We start from the raw sequence: 17107 nt of genomic DNA, 5'->3' as shown, positions 1-17107 counted from the left end.
TTTTTTTTTTTTTTTTTTTTTTTTTTTTTTTTTTTTTTTTTTGTAGGTTAACAGTATTAGGCATGAAATACAGTTGTTGTCTTCAAGCAGACCTATCACCATTGTTTCAACAGGAGGATCAGGTCCTTCGGAGTTTTTAACTTTTTTATATTGGAGTTTTTTTATTCCTCTTCTGCTCCTAAAATGACGAAACTGGTTTGATATGAAACTTGGAGTTGGCTATGGCACACTTAAATTATGTAGACATTGTTTTTAAAAATCAGATTTCAGGTATTTTTTTCTCTTTTGCTACTTTTCTCACATCAAACACGACATACCTATGCTCTAATCGGTGTCTTTTTCTTCCTAGCGTTAGCGAGTCAATTCACTAGCGTAACTCCATTCGTTTTTTTACGGTTAATCTAAACTCGGAAGAAAACATCAACACTTTCCTTGAATCTGCAGGTGGTAGAAAGTATGGTTTGATCATTATCATTGGGGTGATCGGTTACGGATATGTGTGGTGGAAGGTAATGATCCTTCACCATACCTAATCTACTTAAAATTAGTTAGTTGCTCATTTTAAGTGCTGTTGACTAGTCAAGATTTTTATTTTAAAATCCATTTCATTCGGTTCTCCTTGCTAATTAGTTTGAACTGGTTTAGTTGTTAGTAGTTTCTTTCTCTTGTTTGAAAACCTACGGCTCACTTAATTAGTCTGCAACATTCTAAGGGCTGGAAACTTTCGGATTTTATGTTTGCGACAAGGCGTAGCTTATCAGATGCATGCCGTACTGTTGACAACCAGATTGATGGTTTTTACTCATCGCTAGAGGCAAGTTCTCACTTCACTTATTTCTCAAGCACTCTTATAGACTGCTCATGTACTAATTTGTCTTGTTTTTTCCATTCAACTTTTTCTTATCAGTTATGATGATCTTTTGTGAGCTAATCCATCCAAATGATCTTGTACAATAAGTATAATTCAAGTGCAGAAGATCAATATTTGTCTCATTTTGTATCTGTTTGCGTTTTATGACAGGATACAAAACAAGATTTAAGTTCAAACGTTGACAGGATCGGTTGTCATTTGGATGCAAATATGGAGGTTATTGAAGAAACAGAACGAGAGGTACGTTAGATTGAAGTTAAACAAATATTTCTGTTTCACTGCATTGTCAAGGCTTTCTGATGGTTCTCATCATTTTTTATAATGTATCAAAATGTTTAGGTGACTGAACTACGGGATGTTACAACAGTTATAAAGGATGACATTAAATCTGTTTTCGATGCTGTTGAAACTCTGGTGAGTAAACTGAGTAATCGCATATATGTTCACCCGTTTATTCTCCCTAAAACAGAAAAAGAGAAATAATCTTGTGATTTTCATGATTGTCAGGCAAACAAAGTCTATCGCATTGAGGGAAATCAGGTAATATATCACAATTGTAGTTGGAAATTTTTTTGTGTTCATCTAGCATTGTGTTGATCGAATTTGAATTTCTTGGCCATCTATAAAGGATGTCACGCTTAGAGGAGTTGGGGCTCTGCATGCTCAGTGTCGGGAGAACCAAAGAATTCAAGAGTCCAATCAGGCATGACCCTTCTCCATTGTGCAGAGCATTTTAGGAAATTGCTACACTTACATGTTCATCGTATTTACACAGACTTCTTTTATGTTTAGGCTTTGCCATCAACTTCTTCATTGCCAGCCCTTGAGGGAGCTCCTATGACACCATCTTCAAGGGTAAATGGTTAAGTCTTTTTTCTAGTCTGGTGTCGTGTTGAATTTGAACTGTTCTTCACGTTATCTGGATTGTTACAAATCTTACTCTGTTCTATTGTTGATTTCTCTCGTGTTTGATGTAAGCAGACTCTGTCTTTACCTCCTGTTTCTCCCGATGAATCCCAGTCGCTGTCAACCCCTAAAGGTGCTAAACAGGTTTGTTCTATCTGAAACCAGATTTTTTGGTTAGAAACTAAATTTCGTTGTACAGAGTACTGACCTTTCATTTGGACAGTCACGGGGTCTACTTCAGCACACTCAATCTATGTCTGGTTTGAAGGTAAAGATTCTTTATCTCTTATCTGTTCCTCAAGTTCTGAGCATCAATATGCGTCAAACCTAGCCTAAAACAATCTTGTATGAATCCGGGTCTTAGGACATAAGTGAAAGCTCTAGCAGCCGCGAGACAGTTTCAAATGGAACATATTCTGGAGGAAACGGTGTATCAACAGGCTTGAGCTCAGGCGTGCTTGGTAGGTTCTCAATACCAAGAATAGTGAGGACTCGTACGGTCAACACAGTGCCTACTTAACTGAAGAGAATTTGTTAATTTAATTACTTGGATTAACAAACAAGAAGGGGACATGTTGTATCTAATAGAGTATTTGAATAGATTTTACTTTTCTGCATGCATCGGAGACAATGCCATAAATGTTAAATGGTGCATAGTTTTTGTAGGGATGCAGGTTATATTCAAATGGGTCATTTATTTATCACAATTTTGTTTCTGTTCCTTTGATTAGGTTTGGTCTGTTGAAACTTGAAAGAGGTATTAATACAATTATGATTGGAAGGCTTTTAATATAAAAGCTATAAACAGAACGAAATCTTGGCCCTCTTTTAAAAATGCAGGTGCCAGAGATGTGTAGATCTTTGAACTTCTTTTTGGACTGGTTAGTGGTGTTAGAAATCAGAGCAATGAGAGATCCCTATCTAACATGGTTCAGTCCTCATATGGCCATCTACTCTAAACATATGATAGAGTGTGAAACACAGGATACGCAAACCAGAAAAGTCGATTATGAACCTAGCGTACAGTAATATGCCATGCCATACATGTTGAATAATCAATTCAGGATGAAAGAAGAAAGAAACGATTAGCAAGCTAACAGACCTCTTGACTCGTCGTTTTGGAGTTTATAAGTGTTTCTCATCTGCACAGCATGATGCTTTACCTTGATAGATGGTTGTATTTGAGTTGGGCTGGTTGGATTGGTTAGCTGCCTTTTAAAACTCTATCTTACTGGCTTGGGGCAAGCATGAATATAGTTAATATTCTACATACCGCGTCTCGAAAATGAGAAATTAAATTCTCTGCTCGTCAAATGATGTTCCAAGGTTGAGAAAATTCAATACTCTGCATACACAAATTCACTTTTGTTTCTGTTGTGATTGTAGAAATATTAGTGTTACAGACTAAGGAAGAACATGCTAAACTTATCAAGTTTTTTCACTGGATTGAATTATTCTTTTGCAATTATTAGGAAACCAGTTCCTGGGTCTTGCTGAGATCATAATACTCTGGATCAAGATATGAGTCAACGCAACGTTGGAATTTACCATCGCCCTTTCAAGTTTGAGAATCATGCGTGTCCTGTGACTACTCTTGCTTACAGTCTTTGCTACTCGATCCAACTACTATACTTGAAACTCAGCTACTAATGAAAATATACATCTATATTACGAAATCAGCCATGTTAGTCTCTCATCTCTTACCAGAAACAATTTTAAACACGTCATAATGGTAGTATCTGTCGCTAGTGGCTCGGCACTTGAGCAAAATAGTGATCTTGTATCTACCCAATTACTTTGCTTGTTTCCAAGCATGATCACTTCATAACTCTTCACATTAACTAAACAAAAGATGACATAATACAATCTCTTATCATATTTCACTATTAAGGAAAACTTTGGTCGAAACAATGTTATTGCCAAATGGACCAGCCTTTTTATTCAATACATAAAGGAAAAAGAAGAGACGGCCAGACAAAACCATCGTCGACTTTTGTATAAACTGGATTACGAAAGGGCAGAGCAACAGACTGAATAATTGTGACATATATATCCAATTAAATATAAGTTGCATCCCTACAAAAATTATGCACCATGTATGACATTCTCTCCACTAAGCAAGGGACCGAACATAGCCGCAGCATAATCTATTCAAATCCTCTACTAGCACTTACCCATCTCTGGCTTGCTGATCATAATATTTGAATGATCAAAACTCTCTCTTCGGTATTGACAAGCAACTATTGGGGTCCAATGGAGTTAGTAGGCACTGTGTTGACCACACTACGAGTCCTCCCTATTCTTGGTATTGAGAACATACTAAACAGGCCTGAACTCGTGCTTCCCGTGGTTTCTCCGGAATGTGTTCCACTGTCATTTATCTCCTGATACCCAGGTTTATAATAGATTGTTTTAGGTTAGGTTTGACCAATATTGAAGTTTGAGACTTAAGAGGGGAAGAGAGGCAGAAACTTTTTTACCTTCAAACCAGACATAGATTGAGTGTGTTGAAGTGGAGCACGAGACTGTCCAAATGTAACGTCAGTATTTGCTAAACCCACAGTTCAGTTTCTAATTCAAAGCTCTAGTATGAGATTGAACAAACCTGTTGTGCACCATTAGAAGTTGAAGATGACTGGGATTCACGGGGAGAAGCAGGAGGCAAAGATAAAGTCTGCTAACATCAAAACAGAGAAATAAGCAAAAGAATAGAACAAAATCAGTAACCATCCCAACAATGCAATTAACAGTTGAAATTCATCATGAGACCAGATAAAAGATTTAGTCATTTACCCTTGCCGATGGTGTCACAGGAGCTCCCTCGAGGGCTGGTAATGACGTCGTTGATGGCAAAGCCTAAACATAAAAGAAGTCTATAAATAAGATGAACATGTAGATTATGTAGCCAGATCCTAAAATGCACTGCAAAAATGGAGAAGGCTCATGCCTGATTGGACTCTTGAATTCTTCGGTTCTCCCGACACTGAGCGTGCAGAGCCCCAACTCCTTTAAGCGTGATATCCTTCATGGATAGCCAAGAAATTCAAATTCAATCAACACAATGCCTGATGAGCAAAAAAGATGTGCACCTACAACTGCTGCAAATGTTACCTGATTTCCCTCTATACGATAGACTTTGCTTGCCTGAAAATTACAAAGATCACATTGATCACCTCTTTTTATTCTATTTCTTGTTTTTTTAAGGGAGAGCAAACTGGTGAACATATATTCAATCACTGAATTTTCTCACCAGAGTTTCAACAGCATCGAAAACAGATTTAACGTCATCCTTCATAATTGCTGTACCATCCTGTAGTTTAGTCACCTAAATATCATGAAGCAAACAGTTAGGATCATCATAAAGCCTTGACAACGCAGTGAAAGAAGTATTTTTCAACATTCAATCTAACATACCTCCCGTCCTGTTTCTTGAATGATTTCTGTATTCGCATCCAAACTACGTCCCATCTGATCAATTTTTGAACTTAAATCCTTTTTTGTACCCTGTCATGATATGTTTTTGAAAATGAGACAAAATTGTTGTTCTGGTACTAAGTTAAATTATGTACTAGATGATCATAACAGACAAGAATAAAGTTTAATGGACAAATCAATTAAAAAATAGTAAGCAAACAGTCTTCAAGAGCACTAGAGAAAATATGGGAAATAAGAACTTGCCTTGAGTGATACGTAAAACCCATCGATCTGGGTGCCAACATTATTACATGCATCTGATAAGCTGCGCCTTGTAGCAAACATAAGATCTGGAAGTTTCCAGCCCTGAGAATATTGCATAAAAAATTATTGACAAGGAGATTCATATACGAAAATACGAATATACGAGCAAGCAACTATTTTGGGTAGCTGAGGAATGATGAAGTCAGATTACCTTCCACCATACATATCCGTAGCCTATCACCCCAATTATAATGATCAGACCATACTTTCTACCACCTGGGAATTGAAGAAATTTGTTATAAGTTTTAGCTTTTAAGCTATAATTTCAGTAAACAAAGATCAACGTCACATATATGAAATGACTTGCTAATGCTAGGGATAGATCATGACATAGCTAGAAGATTAGAGCAGAGAGGGATACAAAACTTCAAAACATAAAAATTCTAGAGGACCTGATCCTGCTGTCGTAACAATAGTGATAGGTCTGTTTGAACCCAGCAACTGCAATTCACGCCTAAGACTGTTAACCTACAAGAAAAATAGAGATAAGACAAGTAAATCTAAGTCCTCCACACGCCTATCTTATCCAGCACTATTTGATAACTTATCCTCGTCAGTAAGTAGATAAATCTCAAACAAACCTGGGCCATAAGTGTATCATTTCGGGGCTTGCTAGATGATTTGGCAGGTTCTTCTTGTTTCAGTTGCCTAAATACCATCTATCAAGAGATACAAACCATTAATCCATTATTCCAAACAACATCATCATACACACAAGGAGCCGCCAAGCTTTACACCCAACATTTCATAGTAAAATGGAATCAGAGAACACTTTTCGAAATCAGAAGGTGGGTGAAAGATGATGGAAAGCAGTGTGACAGAGATATTAATATACCTTAAAAGCCCCCGAAACGAAATTGGATACATCTGGTAAGCCCCCTTCTTTAGCAAGCACTGACCCAACAAGACCTAACGTAAAAGCAAGATAGATGAAAACATCAAACTTGTGCACTGAAGTTATCAATACAGTAAGACAATTTATCATCGACGGTGCAGTAACAACGAAATTTAAACATAAAAAAAGTCTTCCAAAGAGGTCCTTGAGAGTTAAAAATGATTCCTTTATTTCAGATAGCTTGAAGAAACTAAAGCAACAAACAAAACCCAGTGGAGGACACTAAAAGTTCAAAAAGATTTGTGAGCTGAAAAAATTAAGAGCCAGTCAAGCAAAAACAGTGATCATTCTACAGGAATCAAAGGGTTTATCAAAAAACCCTAAATTTTCGCATTCTCTGATTGCGATTACACATCGACGAACCGAAATTAAAAACCAGAGACCAATTTGAGCACCGATCAAATTAATTAAGCAGTACGAAAAATTAAAACCTCCCAATAGATGAACAGACCTGCACCGATGAGGATGGTGAGCTTCCCGAGGGGAATAGCCATGACGAGTACTCAAACCCTGCGAGCTTGTACAGCGAAGAACTAAGGTGGCAGATGAAGCCGCATGAAAGGATCGAAGAAAGAATTAGGAAGATGAGCTCCGGAAAAAGTACACGGCGATACAGATTCGGTCTTACCACGACGGAGGGAGGCGGCGAGGAGAGAGAGAGAGAGAGAGAGACTCAAAACTTGTCTTGTCTTGTCGAGGGGACAGTGTTCCACAAGTGACTTGAGAAACAATATTTTTTCTTCTTTCATTTTTTTATTTTCTTCTTTCTTTGTATTTTTATTTTATTTTCTCTGGGCCGAGAAATATCAAAAATGGAAATGACAAGGCCTTGCGAATATGCTCTGAGAAGATGCCCATAGATATTGTTCGGTCGGGTAGATATTGTTCGGTTCTCTGATCAAACATTTTGGTTCGGTTTGGATAAGTTTATCCAAAGGTCATTGTGGTATGGTGGTAATAGGTTTTTAGAAACTTCTATATCCTATATAATCTAACCTAAACTTGGGAATATGAAAATACAAATTTCAATAACCTAAAGTTGGGACATAAATAAACAAGTAAAATTGTAACTAAAACATTTGTTGATAAACATATCTAAAACGAGACACACAATATTTGAGAAGTGCCTAATCAAAACAAAGACATCTCTCTTGGCCCACCTTCTGAAACTATGCAACCTAATCCTTATAACTTTGTTCCCAAGCAAAAAGATAAAATGGAAATACCAAAAATGTGTGCTTTTAGTAGTAACATAGAGAGTGAGGTTGTTGCCACCAACCCAAAGGAGAAAGAATATGCAATGCAGCAGAGCCTGAAGCAAATTAACACAGTTTCAAACAAGTGATCAATCACAAAGAACAGTAATGGAAGATATGTCTGCGTTTTTAACATAGCCAGGTGACTTAACAATAAAGGCACTTTAAAAATAGCAATTCTTGTTACACAAAAGTAGCTTTTGATCAATCGATATGGCTTTTAAGGGTTCGGATTCCACAACCTCAAGAAACGCGAACTGAATAAACCCAAAACGTCCGGCAACACCTTCCTCGCCAAACCCTTATTGCGCCCTGTCACTATATTCTTCATCGATTTATCTGTTTCAGCTCCTGCTTCATCGGAAACCACCGTGAGCTTCAGAGGTTCTGTGATCTTGGCGATGGGTTCTTCTTCAGATTTACCTTTCTTCTTTGCTCTGTTCCTGTTTCTCTTGGATTTGTGTGACGCTGAGGGGCTGTCGCTGGTGGTGAGATGATCTTCGAAGGCTTCTATTATCTGGTGGATGAGCTCACGGTTGGGCGAGGAATCCCATCTAGACCAGTAACTGGTGTAGCAATCGAAACATCCACAGTCAAGAAGAGGAACTTTATGAGTTCTCTTCTTCTTGCTAGATACGGTGGTGGAGAGTGACGTGGTGATTAAGTAAGCAAGGACTTCTTGATCTTGGGCAGAGAGAACGGAGACTAAAACAAGAATCGCAGCCGGGAGAAGCTTAAAGACAGAGAGAGAGTAATCTTTACTCCAAGAAGAAGATGGTGGAAGAGGATGAGGAGGAGATGGGTGCACTTTACCTTTCTTCATTACTTATCACACATATGGCTGATTTTTTTGATGAGTCTTTACTGACCTTTTTCTTTTCTATATCGAGAGAGATGAGAGTTTTCTTTGATGCGTTCTTTGGCAGATAAAAGAAGAAACAGAGCAAATGTGTAGTATTATAGTATATCCTCTTTTTTCATGTTTACTTAATTCTACTCCATTTACGACATTTTCTTCTTTTCAATATATCTCTAATCTCATACCAAAAAACAAAGAATAACCAAATTCTAGAAAATTATTTAAAATATAAGAGTTAATTAGCTAAATCACAATGAATTTTTTAGCAAAATATAAGAGTTTTACTTTTAGTTAGGTTTAAAGAACAAATAATTCACAAGTAGATGGTTGACCTACCTACATTAAAATTGTTTATTAAAAAAAGAGTTGATTAATTATAAGCACGGTGAATGTTAATGTTAGCCGTGATTGTGATTTGATGAAAGCGAAGCCATCTTGCACGATAGCATGTTTGTTAGTTAGCGATTGAACTATGTCTCTTAGGTAGGGATCACATCAGTATGGCCGAACCTTGGAGTAAAGTCCCCCACAGTTCCAAGTCTAACTCTTGCAATATCTTAGGAACAATTGTTTTGTAAATGAGTTTGATCAGACTAATCAGATGGAGATCATTTGGCTAAAAAGAAGACACATTAACAATAGTTGCAAAACCCTTTGGAAGGAAATAAATACTAATAGAAAGCAAAAAGGCCAACTTGTGAATTGAATTAATTATTTTATTCAGCAATAACCCTTCACTTAACCATACCAACAACACAAATCACAGATTTTGGCAAAGGCATAACCTTTGGGATTCGTCAAAAGGCTCCAAATTTGACAAATTGTATTGTCCTCAACCATTCCATCATTATACCATTAGCGCAATTGTGAGAGAGAGAGAGCCTTCCCATAAACTCACTCTTTTGTCTAATTCGAAAATGTCATCGTTTTCTTCGTCTCTCTCCTGCCCTACCTACCGCTCCCGCACCTCGTCGTCTCCTTTCTTGTCGAATCATTCTTCCTTGATCAATGTTGTTGACCCACGCCGGTCACTCTCCTTCCACTCCGCTTCTCCTCAGGGGCCAAATCTATCTGAGCTCTGTGTTAGATCGCAGCAGAGGAAGTCCGTTCAGAGCTCTGCTCTAGTGCAAGATGGTAACTTTTCACTGGATTCTCAATTGGGTTTTTCTTCTTTATCCCTTGCTTTGCCGGTAACTTTGAAGCTTTCATATATAATATATATAGGATTGATTTCACTAGTTCATCAGTGTCTGCTTTGATTTAGATTGATTCTTTTAAAACAAGACAAGAGTCTCCGGCTTTAGACAGAACAATACATGTTATGTTCTCTAATGCGTATACGACTGTGTGTTTAGGCTCAGTAGCCACCAAGTCAAGCCCAGCTGAGGAATTGAAAGACGGGTTGGTAACGATTCCTACAATAAAAGTAGATAATGTTGTGGCGGAGTCTAATGGCGGGGGAAACCAGTCAACAGTTAGTATCACGGTGGTCGGAGCCTCTGGTGATCTTGCTAAGAAGAAAATATTCCCAGCCCTTTTCGCACTTTACTATGAAGGCTGTCTTCCTGAGGTATGTAAAACCCTTCCCCTCTTTCTTTCTCGCGATTGTTATTAATTGATTCATGTGGTAAGCTGTTTTTTTGGTTGCAGCATTTTACAATATTTGGATATGCGAGGAGTAAGATGACAGATGCTGAACTTAGAGATATGGTTAGCAGAACACTGACATGTAGAATTGATAAGAGGTGAATCATTGTTGCTTTTTGTAAAAACCAGCAAGACAATTTGGTACTTATGGTTGTGATGTTTCAGGGAAAACTGCAACGAAAAGATGGAAGAGTTTCTCAAGAGATGTTTTTACCATTCGGGTCAGTATGATTCTCAGGAACATTTTGTTGCATTGGACAAGAAGCTCAAGGAGCATGAGGTATTTGATGTTTTCCTCTGCCTATTGTTTTTTTTTTCTGCCTTCCTCATGATTGCCTTGCAACCAGATTGCATCACTTGGACACAGAAGTGGGAAAACTATGAATGTTTCTTAAAAATTAGTAAAAACTAGAACAGTTTGGTCTTCTTGCTTTTTTTTGGTTCTTGTGTGTCCTTATTCATTACACAACTTATTGCAGGGTGGAAGACTCTCGAATCGCCTTTTTTATCTTTCTATCCCTCCAAATATCTTTGTAGACGCAGTGAAATGTGCAAGCTCCTCTGCTTCATCTGTCAATGGATGGACTAGGGTCATCGTCGAGAAACCTTTTGGCCGAGATTCCAAAACCTCGGCTGCTTTAACAAAGTCCCTTAAGCAGTACCTGGAGGAAGACCAAATATTTAGGTGGAGATATTGTGCCTAAGTTATTTCTAAAAATTGGTATTGATGTTGGTTTTAGATACCTAGCTGATATGGAATGTTGATCCTTTCAGGATAGACCATTACTTAGGAAAGGAGCTAGTTGAGAACTTGTCCGTTCTTCGTTTCTCAAACCTCATATTTGAACCGCTATGGTCAAGGCAGTATATAAGGAACGTGCAATTCATATTTTCTGAGGATTTCGGCACTGAAGGACGCGGAGGGTAATCGTTGTTGTCTTCTGTCTAAAATTTTTAATTTCTCCTGTGTTGAAGCCTTTTAACACTCACCTCTTCTTCATATTCAGGTACTTCGACAATTACGGAATAATAAGAGATATAATGCAGAATCATCTACTTCAAATATTAGCTCTTTTCGCAATGGAAACACCAGTTAGTTTGGATGCAGAGGATATCAGAAATGAAAAGGTCTACTATTGTTCCCTTTCTTATAATTATACTATGGTTGAGTTCAAGGCAGTATTTTGAAATCCTTGCATCAATTCAGGTAAAGGTACTACGTTCAATGAGGCCAATACAACTTGAAGACGTGGTGATAGGACAGTATAAGGGGCAAACCACAGGAGGAGTAACTTATCCAGGCTATACTGATGATAAAACTGTGCCAAAAGATAGCCTGANAGACGCAGTGAAATGTGCAAGCTCCTCTGCTTCATCTGTCAATGGATGGACTAGGGTCATCGTCGAGAAACCTTTTGGCCGAGATTCCAAAACCTCGGCTGCTTTAACAAAGTCCCTTAAGCAGTACCTGGAGGAAGACCAAATATTTAGGTGGAGATATTGTGCCTAAGTTATTTCTAAAAATTGGTATTGATGTTGGTTTTAGATACCTAGCTGATATGGAATGTTGATCCTTTCAGGATAGACCATTACTTAGGAAAGGAGCTAGTTGAGAACTTGTCCGTTCTTCGTTTCTCAAACCTCATATTTGAACCGCTATGGTCAAGGCAGTATATAAGGAACGTGCAATTCATATTTTCTGAGGATTTCGGCACTGAAGGACGCGGAGGGTAATCGTTGTTGTCTTCTGTCTAAAATTTTTAATTTCTCCTGTGTTGAAGCCTTTTAACACTCACCTCTTCTTCATATTCAGGTACTTCGACAATTACGGAATAATAAGAGATATAATGCAGAATCATCTACTTCAAATATTAGCTCTTTTCGCAATGGAAACACCAGTTAGTTTGGATGCAGAGGATATCAGAAATGAAAAGGTCTACTATTGTTCCCTTTCTTATAATTATACTATGGTTGAGTTCAAGGCAGTATTTTGAAATCCTTGCATCAATTCAGGTAAAGGTACTACGTTCAATGAGGCCAATACAACTTGAAGACGTGGTGATAGGACAGTATAAGGGGCAAACCACAGGAGGAGTTACTTATCCAGGCTATACTGATGATAAAACTGTGCCAAAAGATAGCCTGACCCCAACATTTGCTGCTGCTGCACTCTTCATCGACAATGCAAGATGGGATGGTGTACCTTTTCTTATGAAAGCTGGGAAAGCACTACACACTCGAAGGTACCAAACTTGGGAATTTTCTTGCAAGTTTTCTTGATTTGCCTTTTCCATAAGTAATATATTTATATTTCTTGATACAGTGCGGAGATAAGGGTGCAGTTCAGACATGTGCCTGGAAATTTATATAACCGAAATTCTGGTACTGATTTGGACCAGACCACAAATGAGCTCGTCATTCGCGTACAACCAGATGAAGCTATATATTTGAAAATCAACAACAAGGTCCCTGGTTTAGGAATGAGATTAGACCGGAGTAACTTGAATCTTCTCTACTCAGCTAGGTGAGTTGAAAAATAATGAAGAAGAGCTTTTACGTTTTCTTGGCATATATGATTCCCAACTCGATAAAGTTGTGTTCTTTTGTTGTTGAAGGTATTCAAAGGAGATCCCAGATGCATATGAGAGGCTTCTGCTGGATGCAATCGAAGGCGAACGCAGGTTGTTCATAAGAAGCGATGAACTTGACGCTGCTTGGGCGCTGTTTACTCCATTGCTCAAAGAGATAGAAGAAAAGAAGACAATTCCAGAATTCTATCCTTACGGCAGTCGTGGTCCAGTCGGTGCCCATTATCTAGCCGCAAAACACAAGGTCCAATGGGGAGACCTAAGCCTTGAATCTTGATCAGTGAAAGAGTGGAAGAACCAATCAAACATTTTTTGTTCATAGAACCACGTCTGAGATTTCTCATTAATTTGTGTTTGTTTATGGGGTACCATGGAAATTTTCTTCACTTGGGTTTTCTTTCGTTTACAGAGATAGAAGTGGGTTTGTTCGATTTTGTACCTTGAATAATAAGAAAGGGTTTCTGTTTCCACCATTTTAGACTTCAATGAAGCAAGCAAATAAACCACTAATTAACGTAGCGTCTACAAAGACTTGAGCAACTTGATTCGCTATACACACATACAAAAAAAAACAAAGAAGGAATTGTTAGAGCCTGTGTTCTTGATCATGGAGATCATCTGATGCATCTTGAGGCCATTCCAGGAACTTATAATGCAGGAGAGACGGAGGTAGATATGTCTGAGCTACGGCAGAAGAAGGATCATTGGGAGGATATATATACTCTTTTCCATAGCCAAGTTCCTTCATTAACTTGGTTGGAGCGTTCCTCAGGTGTAGAGGCACTCCTTCATTCTGTCCAACAGAGTCCTTCACAACCTTCTGTGCAGCTCCTATTGCTCGGTAAACTGCAATGGATTTAGGAGCCAGTGCCAAGTAAGCGGTGCATTGGGCGAGAATTACATTGCATTCAGGCATACCCAAGAAATGTGAAGCTTGATAGCACGCAACCGCCTGAGTAAGAGCTGAAGGGTCGGCAAGGCCAATGTCCTCGCTTGCAAACCTTATAAGTCTTCTCGCAATGTAAAGTGGCTCTTCACCAGCCTCAAGCATTCTAGCCAGCCAGTAGATAGCAGCGTTAGCATCTCCTCCTCTCATGGACTTATGAAGAGCACTTATGAGGTTGTAATGTTGTTCCCCTGCCTTGTCATAGGCTAAATGTTTGCATTGAAGAGCCTCCTTTGCATCATCAANCGATTTTGTACCTTGAATAATAAGAAAGGGTTTCTGTTTCCACCATTTTAGACTTCAATGAAGCAAGCAAATAAACCACTAATTAACGTAGCGTCTACAAAGACTTGAGCAACTTGATTCGCTATACACACATACAAAAAAAAACAAAGAAGGAATTGTTAGAGCCTGTGTTCTTGATCATGGAGATCATCTGATGCATCTTGAGGCCATTCCAGGAACTTATAATGCAGGAGAGACGGAGGTAGATATGTCTGAGCTACGGCAGAAGAAGGATCATTGGGAGGATATATATACTCTTTTCCATAGCCAAGTTCCTTCATTAACTTGGTTGGAGCGTTCCTCAGGTGTAGAGGCACTCCTTCATTCTGTCCAACAGAGTCCTTCACAACCTTCTGTGCAGCTCCTATTGCTCGGTAAACTGCAATGGATTTAGGAGCCAGTGCCAAGTAAGCGGTGCATTGGGCGAGAATTACATTGCATTCAGGCATACCCAAGAAATGTGAAGCTTGATAGCACGCAACCGCCTGAGTAAGAGCTGAAGGGTCGGCAAGGCCAATGTCCTCGCTTGCAAACCTTATAAGTCTTCTCGCAATGTAAAGCGGCTCTTCACCAGCCTCAAGCATTCTAGCCAGCCAGTAGATAGCAGCGTTAGCATCTCCTCCTCTCATAGACTTATGAAGAGCACTTATGAGGTTGTAATGTTGTTCCCCTGCCTTGTCATAGGCTAAATGTTTGCATTGAAGAGCCTCCTTTGCATCATCAACAGACATAACAGCCCCAGATCCGGCTCTAGCGGTAGCCATGGTAGCTGAGATTTCCAAAGCATTCAACGCGACTCGTGCATCACCATCACAGTTATTAGCCAAGAACTCAATGACAGAATCATCAACCTCAACGCTATTGGAGAGTCCTCTCTCACAATCATCTACAGCTCGTCTAAGCAGAGTCTCAACATGATTGGGTTTCAAGGGATTCAGAGTAAGAACTCTGCAGCGAGAGAGCAATGGAGTGATCAAATGAAAAGATGGGTTCTCAGTGGTAGCTCCAATGAAGAGGATACTACCATCTTCAATAACAGGCAAAAATGAATCTTGCTGTGACTTGTTAAACCGATGAACCTCATCCATAAACAACACAGTCCTCTTTTTACCTTCAAGATTGAGCCTTTTGGCACTCTCAACGGCGTCTCTAACATCTTTGNGTCATAGGCTAAATGTTTGCATTGAAGAGCCTCCTTTGCATCATCAACAGACATAACAGCCCCAGATCCGGCTCTAGCGGTAGCCATGGTAGCTGAGATTTCCAAAGCATTCAACGCGACTCGTGCATCACCATCACAGTTATTAGCCAAGAACTCAATGACAGAATCATCAACCTCAACGCTATTGGAGAGTCCTCTCTCACAATCATCTACAGCTCGTCTAAGCAGAGTCTCAACATGATTGGGTTTCAAGGGATTCAGAGTAAGAACTCTGCAGCGAGAGAGCAATGGAGTGATCAAATGAAAAGATGGGTTCTCAGTGGTAGCTCCAATGAAGAGGATACTACCATCTTCAATAACAGGCAAAAATGAATCTTGCTGTGACTTGTTAAACCGATGAACCTCATCCATAAACAACACAGTCCTCTTTTTACCTTCAAGATTGAGCCTTTTGGCACTCTCAACGGCGTCTCTAACATCTTTGACTCCACTAGTAACAGCAGACAAGGAGACGAAGCGATACAGAGACGGGTCCTTTGAGGAATTGATGAGAGACTTGGCGATTGAGGTCTTCCCAGTCCCAGGAGGACCCCAGAAGACAATGGAAGGGAGGCGATTGGACTCGACGGCGGAGCGGAGGAGAGAAGCGGGCGAGAGGAGATGGTCTTGACCTACAACGTCGTCGAGAATGCGAGGACGCATACGCTCCGATAACGGTTGGTGTTGTTGGCGGTGGCTGGATGATGATGAGAGCTTGGGGCGCTTGTTGGAATCATCACCCACGAAGGGGATTAGGGTTTTGGCATTGGGGCGCTTGCCGTAATCATCATTGACGGCGGGGGTTAGGGTTTTAGAGTTGGGGCGGAGGAAGCGGTCGAGTTTCGGCTGTGAAGTGGCGGTGGTAGTTTGTGGGGAAGAACGGTGAGAGAGAATCCAGTCGGTGGCTTTCTGGATGGAATCCCCACCGGTGGCCGTTAAAGCTTCGGCGGCCAAATCGCTGGAGAAACCCATGCTCACTAGCTGCTCCATCTTCTGTCCTCTACTCTCGAAGTGGTACACAGTAACAGGACCAACAGCTTTTGTTTTGCCAAACCAGCAACAGAACAGAAGATATAAACTAATCTCTTTCAACTTTTGAACTACTATCAAATGTCGACTTCTCCAGTGCCAGTGGCTATCACACTAGTCAGATGTAGTCGCTGCATCAATCAAGATCGTAGCATTTGTAACGAATATGAACCAACGTACCAAACAATTTCTCAACTGAAAAAAACATTATTACTTTATTTCCTGTGTTCCAATGTGATAGAAGCTATGTGTATAAAGGACCTATACGCCTAAAGCTTGAGCAAGCTAATCTTTATATGTAAAGATTCTGTACAAAAAAGGAAGGAAAGAAAAGGAGTTAGAAATCATCAGCGCGGTGGATCTCTCCCATAAGAATGCGATTGCTGGTGACTTTGAAACCAAGAAGAGCTGGATCTATCTGCCTCCCTTTCTTCCCTTTCTTCTTCCCACCTCCACCTTTGCTTCCTTCAGTTGCATCAGATGACTCTGCTGCCACTTTCTTCATGCTATTACTCTTCTTCAACATCTCACTGAACGATGCCTCTGACGTTGACCCTTTGTTTCCCGCTGCTCCTGATTCCCGTCTCACACCTCCTGATAATATTTGTTTACAGAATGAGTCTCATTTTCCACAAATAAAGCCCGAAACGACAAAGGATCCTTGAGACAAATTTACCTTCAGTTCCACTATACGAACTTGCTGCTGTCCTGCTAGCCGTGTCAGACATACGCTCGAGCAATCCTTCATGCGATGATGAAGAATGGGACGAGGGAGGCCTTTTTAACAAAACCGAATCCTGCCCATGTGATGGCACTACCAACCTACAAACAATCACTTCAAAATTTAATCGGCAGGAATATAGAGGTATCAGGGTGCTTTACTTAT

At 39.7% G+C, this 17107-nt stretch overlaps 6 protein-coding genes across 8 annotated transcripts in view; 2 read left to right on the top strand and 4 right to left on the bottom strand.

Moving 5' to 3' along the window:
• The window catches only part of LOC104776774, a 3808-nt gene extending 1324 nt beyond the window's left edge, over window positions 1-2484 (top strand). Inside the window, exons 5-15 of the mRNA XM_010500892.1 lie at window positions 47-122; window positions 445-509; window positions 713-814; window positions 1022-1111; window positions 1211-1285; window positions 1379-1411; window positions 1500-1574; window positions 1664-1726; window positions 1853-1921; window positions 2001-2045; window positions 2142-2484. Coding sequence (XP_010499194.1) covers window positions 47-122; window positions 445-509; window positions 713-814; window positions 1022-1111; window positions 1211-1285; window positions 1379-1411; window positions 1500-1574; window positions 1664-1726; window positions 1853-1921; window positions 2001-2045; window positions 2142-2297 — 849 coding nt within the window. The 3' untranslated portion in view covers window positions 2298-2484. The remainder of the gene's footprint in view (window positions 1-46; window positions 123-444; window positions 510-712; window positions 815-1021; window positions 1112-1210; window positions 1286-1378; window positions 1412-1499; window positions 1575-1663; window positions 1727-1852; window positions 1922-2000; window positions 2046-2141) is intronic.
• Window positions 3636-7156, bottom strand: LOC104776772. 3 transcript variants are annotated; one of them, XM_010500890.2, is made up of 15 exons: window positions 7039-7156; window positions 6862-6943; window positions 6351-6424; window positions 6097-6174; window positions 5908-5983; window positions 5667-5731; window positions 5456-5557; window positions 5192-5281; window positions 5028-5102; window positions 4889-4921; window positions 4725-4799; window positions 4571-4633; window positions 4383-4454; window positions 4258-4302; window positions 3636-4161 (listed from the first exon to the last, which is right to left on the bottom strand). In XM_010500890.2, exons 2-15 carry the CDS (start codon window positions 6902-6904, stop codon window positions 4018-4020), a joined length of 1035 nt encoding a protein of 344 aa, XP_010499192.1. In that variant the 5' UTR covers window positions 6905-6943; window positions 7039-7156; the 3' UTR covers window positions 3636-4017. The 3 variants fall into 3 exon arrangements, with proteins under 3 accessions (XP_010499192.1, XP_010499191.1, XP_010499193.1); XM_010500889.2 differs by having other exon boundaries at window positions 6862-7156; XM_010500891.2 differs by having other exon boundaries at window positions 3664-4161; window positions 4383-4451; window positions 6862-7155.
• LOC104776771 lies at window positions 7719-8666 on the bottom strand. The gene has a single exon (XM_010500888.2). It carries the CDS (start codon window positions 8487-8489, stop codon window positions 7887-7889), a length of 603 nt encoding a protein of 200 aa, XP_010499190.1. The 5' UTR covers window positions 8490-8666; the 3' UTR covers window positions 7719-7886.
• LOC104776770 (glucose-6-phosphate 1-dehydrogenase 3, chloroplastic) lies at window positions 9339-13233 on the top strand. Its single transcript, XM_010500887.2, has 10 exons — window positions 9339-9659; window positions 9881-10095; window positions 10176-10270; window positions 10338-10452; window positions 10652-10857; window positions 10947-11096; window positions 11180-11300; window positions 12186-12415; window positions 12496-12696; window positions 12788-13233. The coding sequence occupies exons 1-10, from the start codon at window positions 9443-9445 to the stop codon at window positions 13035-13037; spliced, it is 1800 nt and encodes a 599-aa protein (XP_010499189.1). The 5' UTR covers window positions 9339-9442; the 3' UTR covers window positions 13038-13233.
• On the bottom strand, window positions 13970-17082 carry LOC104776768 (ATPase WRNIP1-like). The gene is made up of 3 exons (XM_010500886.2): window positions 16898-17082; window positions 15588-16815; window positions 13970-15102 (listed from the first exon to the last, which is right to left on the bottom strand). Exons 2-3 carry the CDS (start codon window positions 16180-16182, stop codon window positions 14111-14113), a joined length of 1587 nt encoding a protein of 528 aa, XP_010499188.1. The 5' UTR covers window positions 16183-16815; window positions 16898-17082; the 3' UTR covers window positions 13970-14110.
• The window catches only part of LOC104778897, an 8351-nt gene continuing 7802 nt past the window's right edge, over window positions 16559-17107 (bottom strand). Inside the window, exons 11-12 of the mRNA XM_019240041.1 lie at window positions 16898-17043; window positions 16559-16815 (exon numbers count right to left, since the gene is read on the bottom strand). Coding sequence (XP_019095586.1) covers window positions 16559-16815; window positions 16898-17043 — 403 coding nt within the window. The remainder of the gene's footprint in view (window positions 16816-16897; window positions 17044-17107) is intronic.

The sequence above is a fragment of the Camelina sativa genome, chromosome 3 (genome assembly GCF_000633955.1).
Source record: "Camelina sativa cultivar DH55 chromosome 3, Cs, whole genome shotgun sequence".
In the NCBI taxonomy this organism is placed as follows: domain Eukaryota; kingdom Viridiplantae; phylum Streptophyta; class Magnoliopsida; order Brassicales; family Brassicaceae; genus Camelina; species Camelina sativa.
This window is presented reverse-complemented; position numbering and strand designations above follow the sequence as displayed.

Bases quoted from the DNA above. Each gene is read 5' to 3' on its own strand.
- LOC104776772 (XM_010500889.2), bottom strand. From the start codon at position 6,904: ATGGCTATTCCCCTCGGGAAGCTCACCATCCTCATCGGTGCAG. The intron at 6,175-6,350 runs GTATATTAATAT...ATCTCTTGATAG, and splicing joins TCGTTTCGGGGGCTTTTAAG to ATGGTATTTAGGCAACTGAA. The intron at 5,282-5,455 runs GCAAGTTCTTAT...ATATCATGACAG, and splicing joins GGTTTTACGTATCACTCAAG to GGTACAAAAAAGGATTTAAG.
- LOC104776771 (XM_010500888.2), bottom strand. From the start codon at position 8,489: ATGAAGAAAGGTAAAGTGCACCCATCTCCTCCTCATCCTCTTCCACCA.
- LOC104776770 (XM_010500887.2), top strand. From the start codon at position 9,443: ATGTCATCGTTTTCTTCGTCTCTCTCCTGCCCTACCTACCGCTCCCGC. The intron at 10,271-10,337 runs GTGAATCATTGT...GTGATGTTTCAG, and splicing joins ACATGTAGAATTGATAAGAG to GGAAAACTGCAACGAAAAGA. The intron at 11,301-12,185 runs GTCTACTATTGT...GCATCAATTCAG, and splicing joins AGGATATCAGAAATGAAAAG to GTAAAGGTACTACGTTCAAT.
- LOC104776768 (XM_010500886.2), bottom strand. From the start codon at position 16,182: ATGGAGCAGCTAGTGAGCATGGGTTTCTCCAGCGATTTGGCCGCCGAA. The intron at 15,103-15,587 runs GTAAAAAGAGGA...TCAATCTTGAAG, and splicing joins CAAAAGGCTCAATCTTGAAG to GTAAAAAGAGGACTGTGTTG.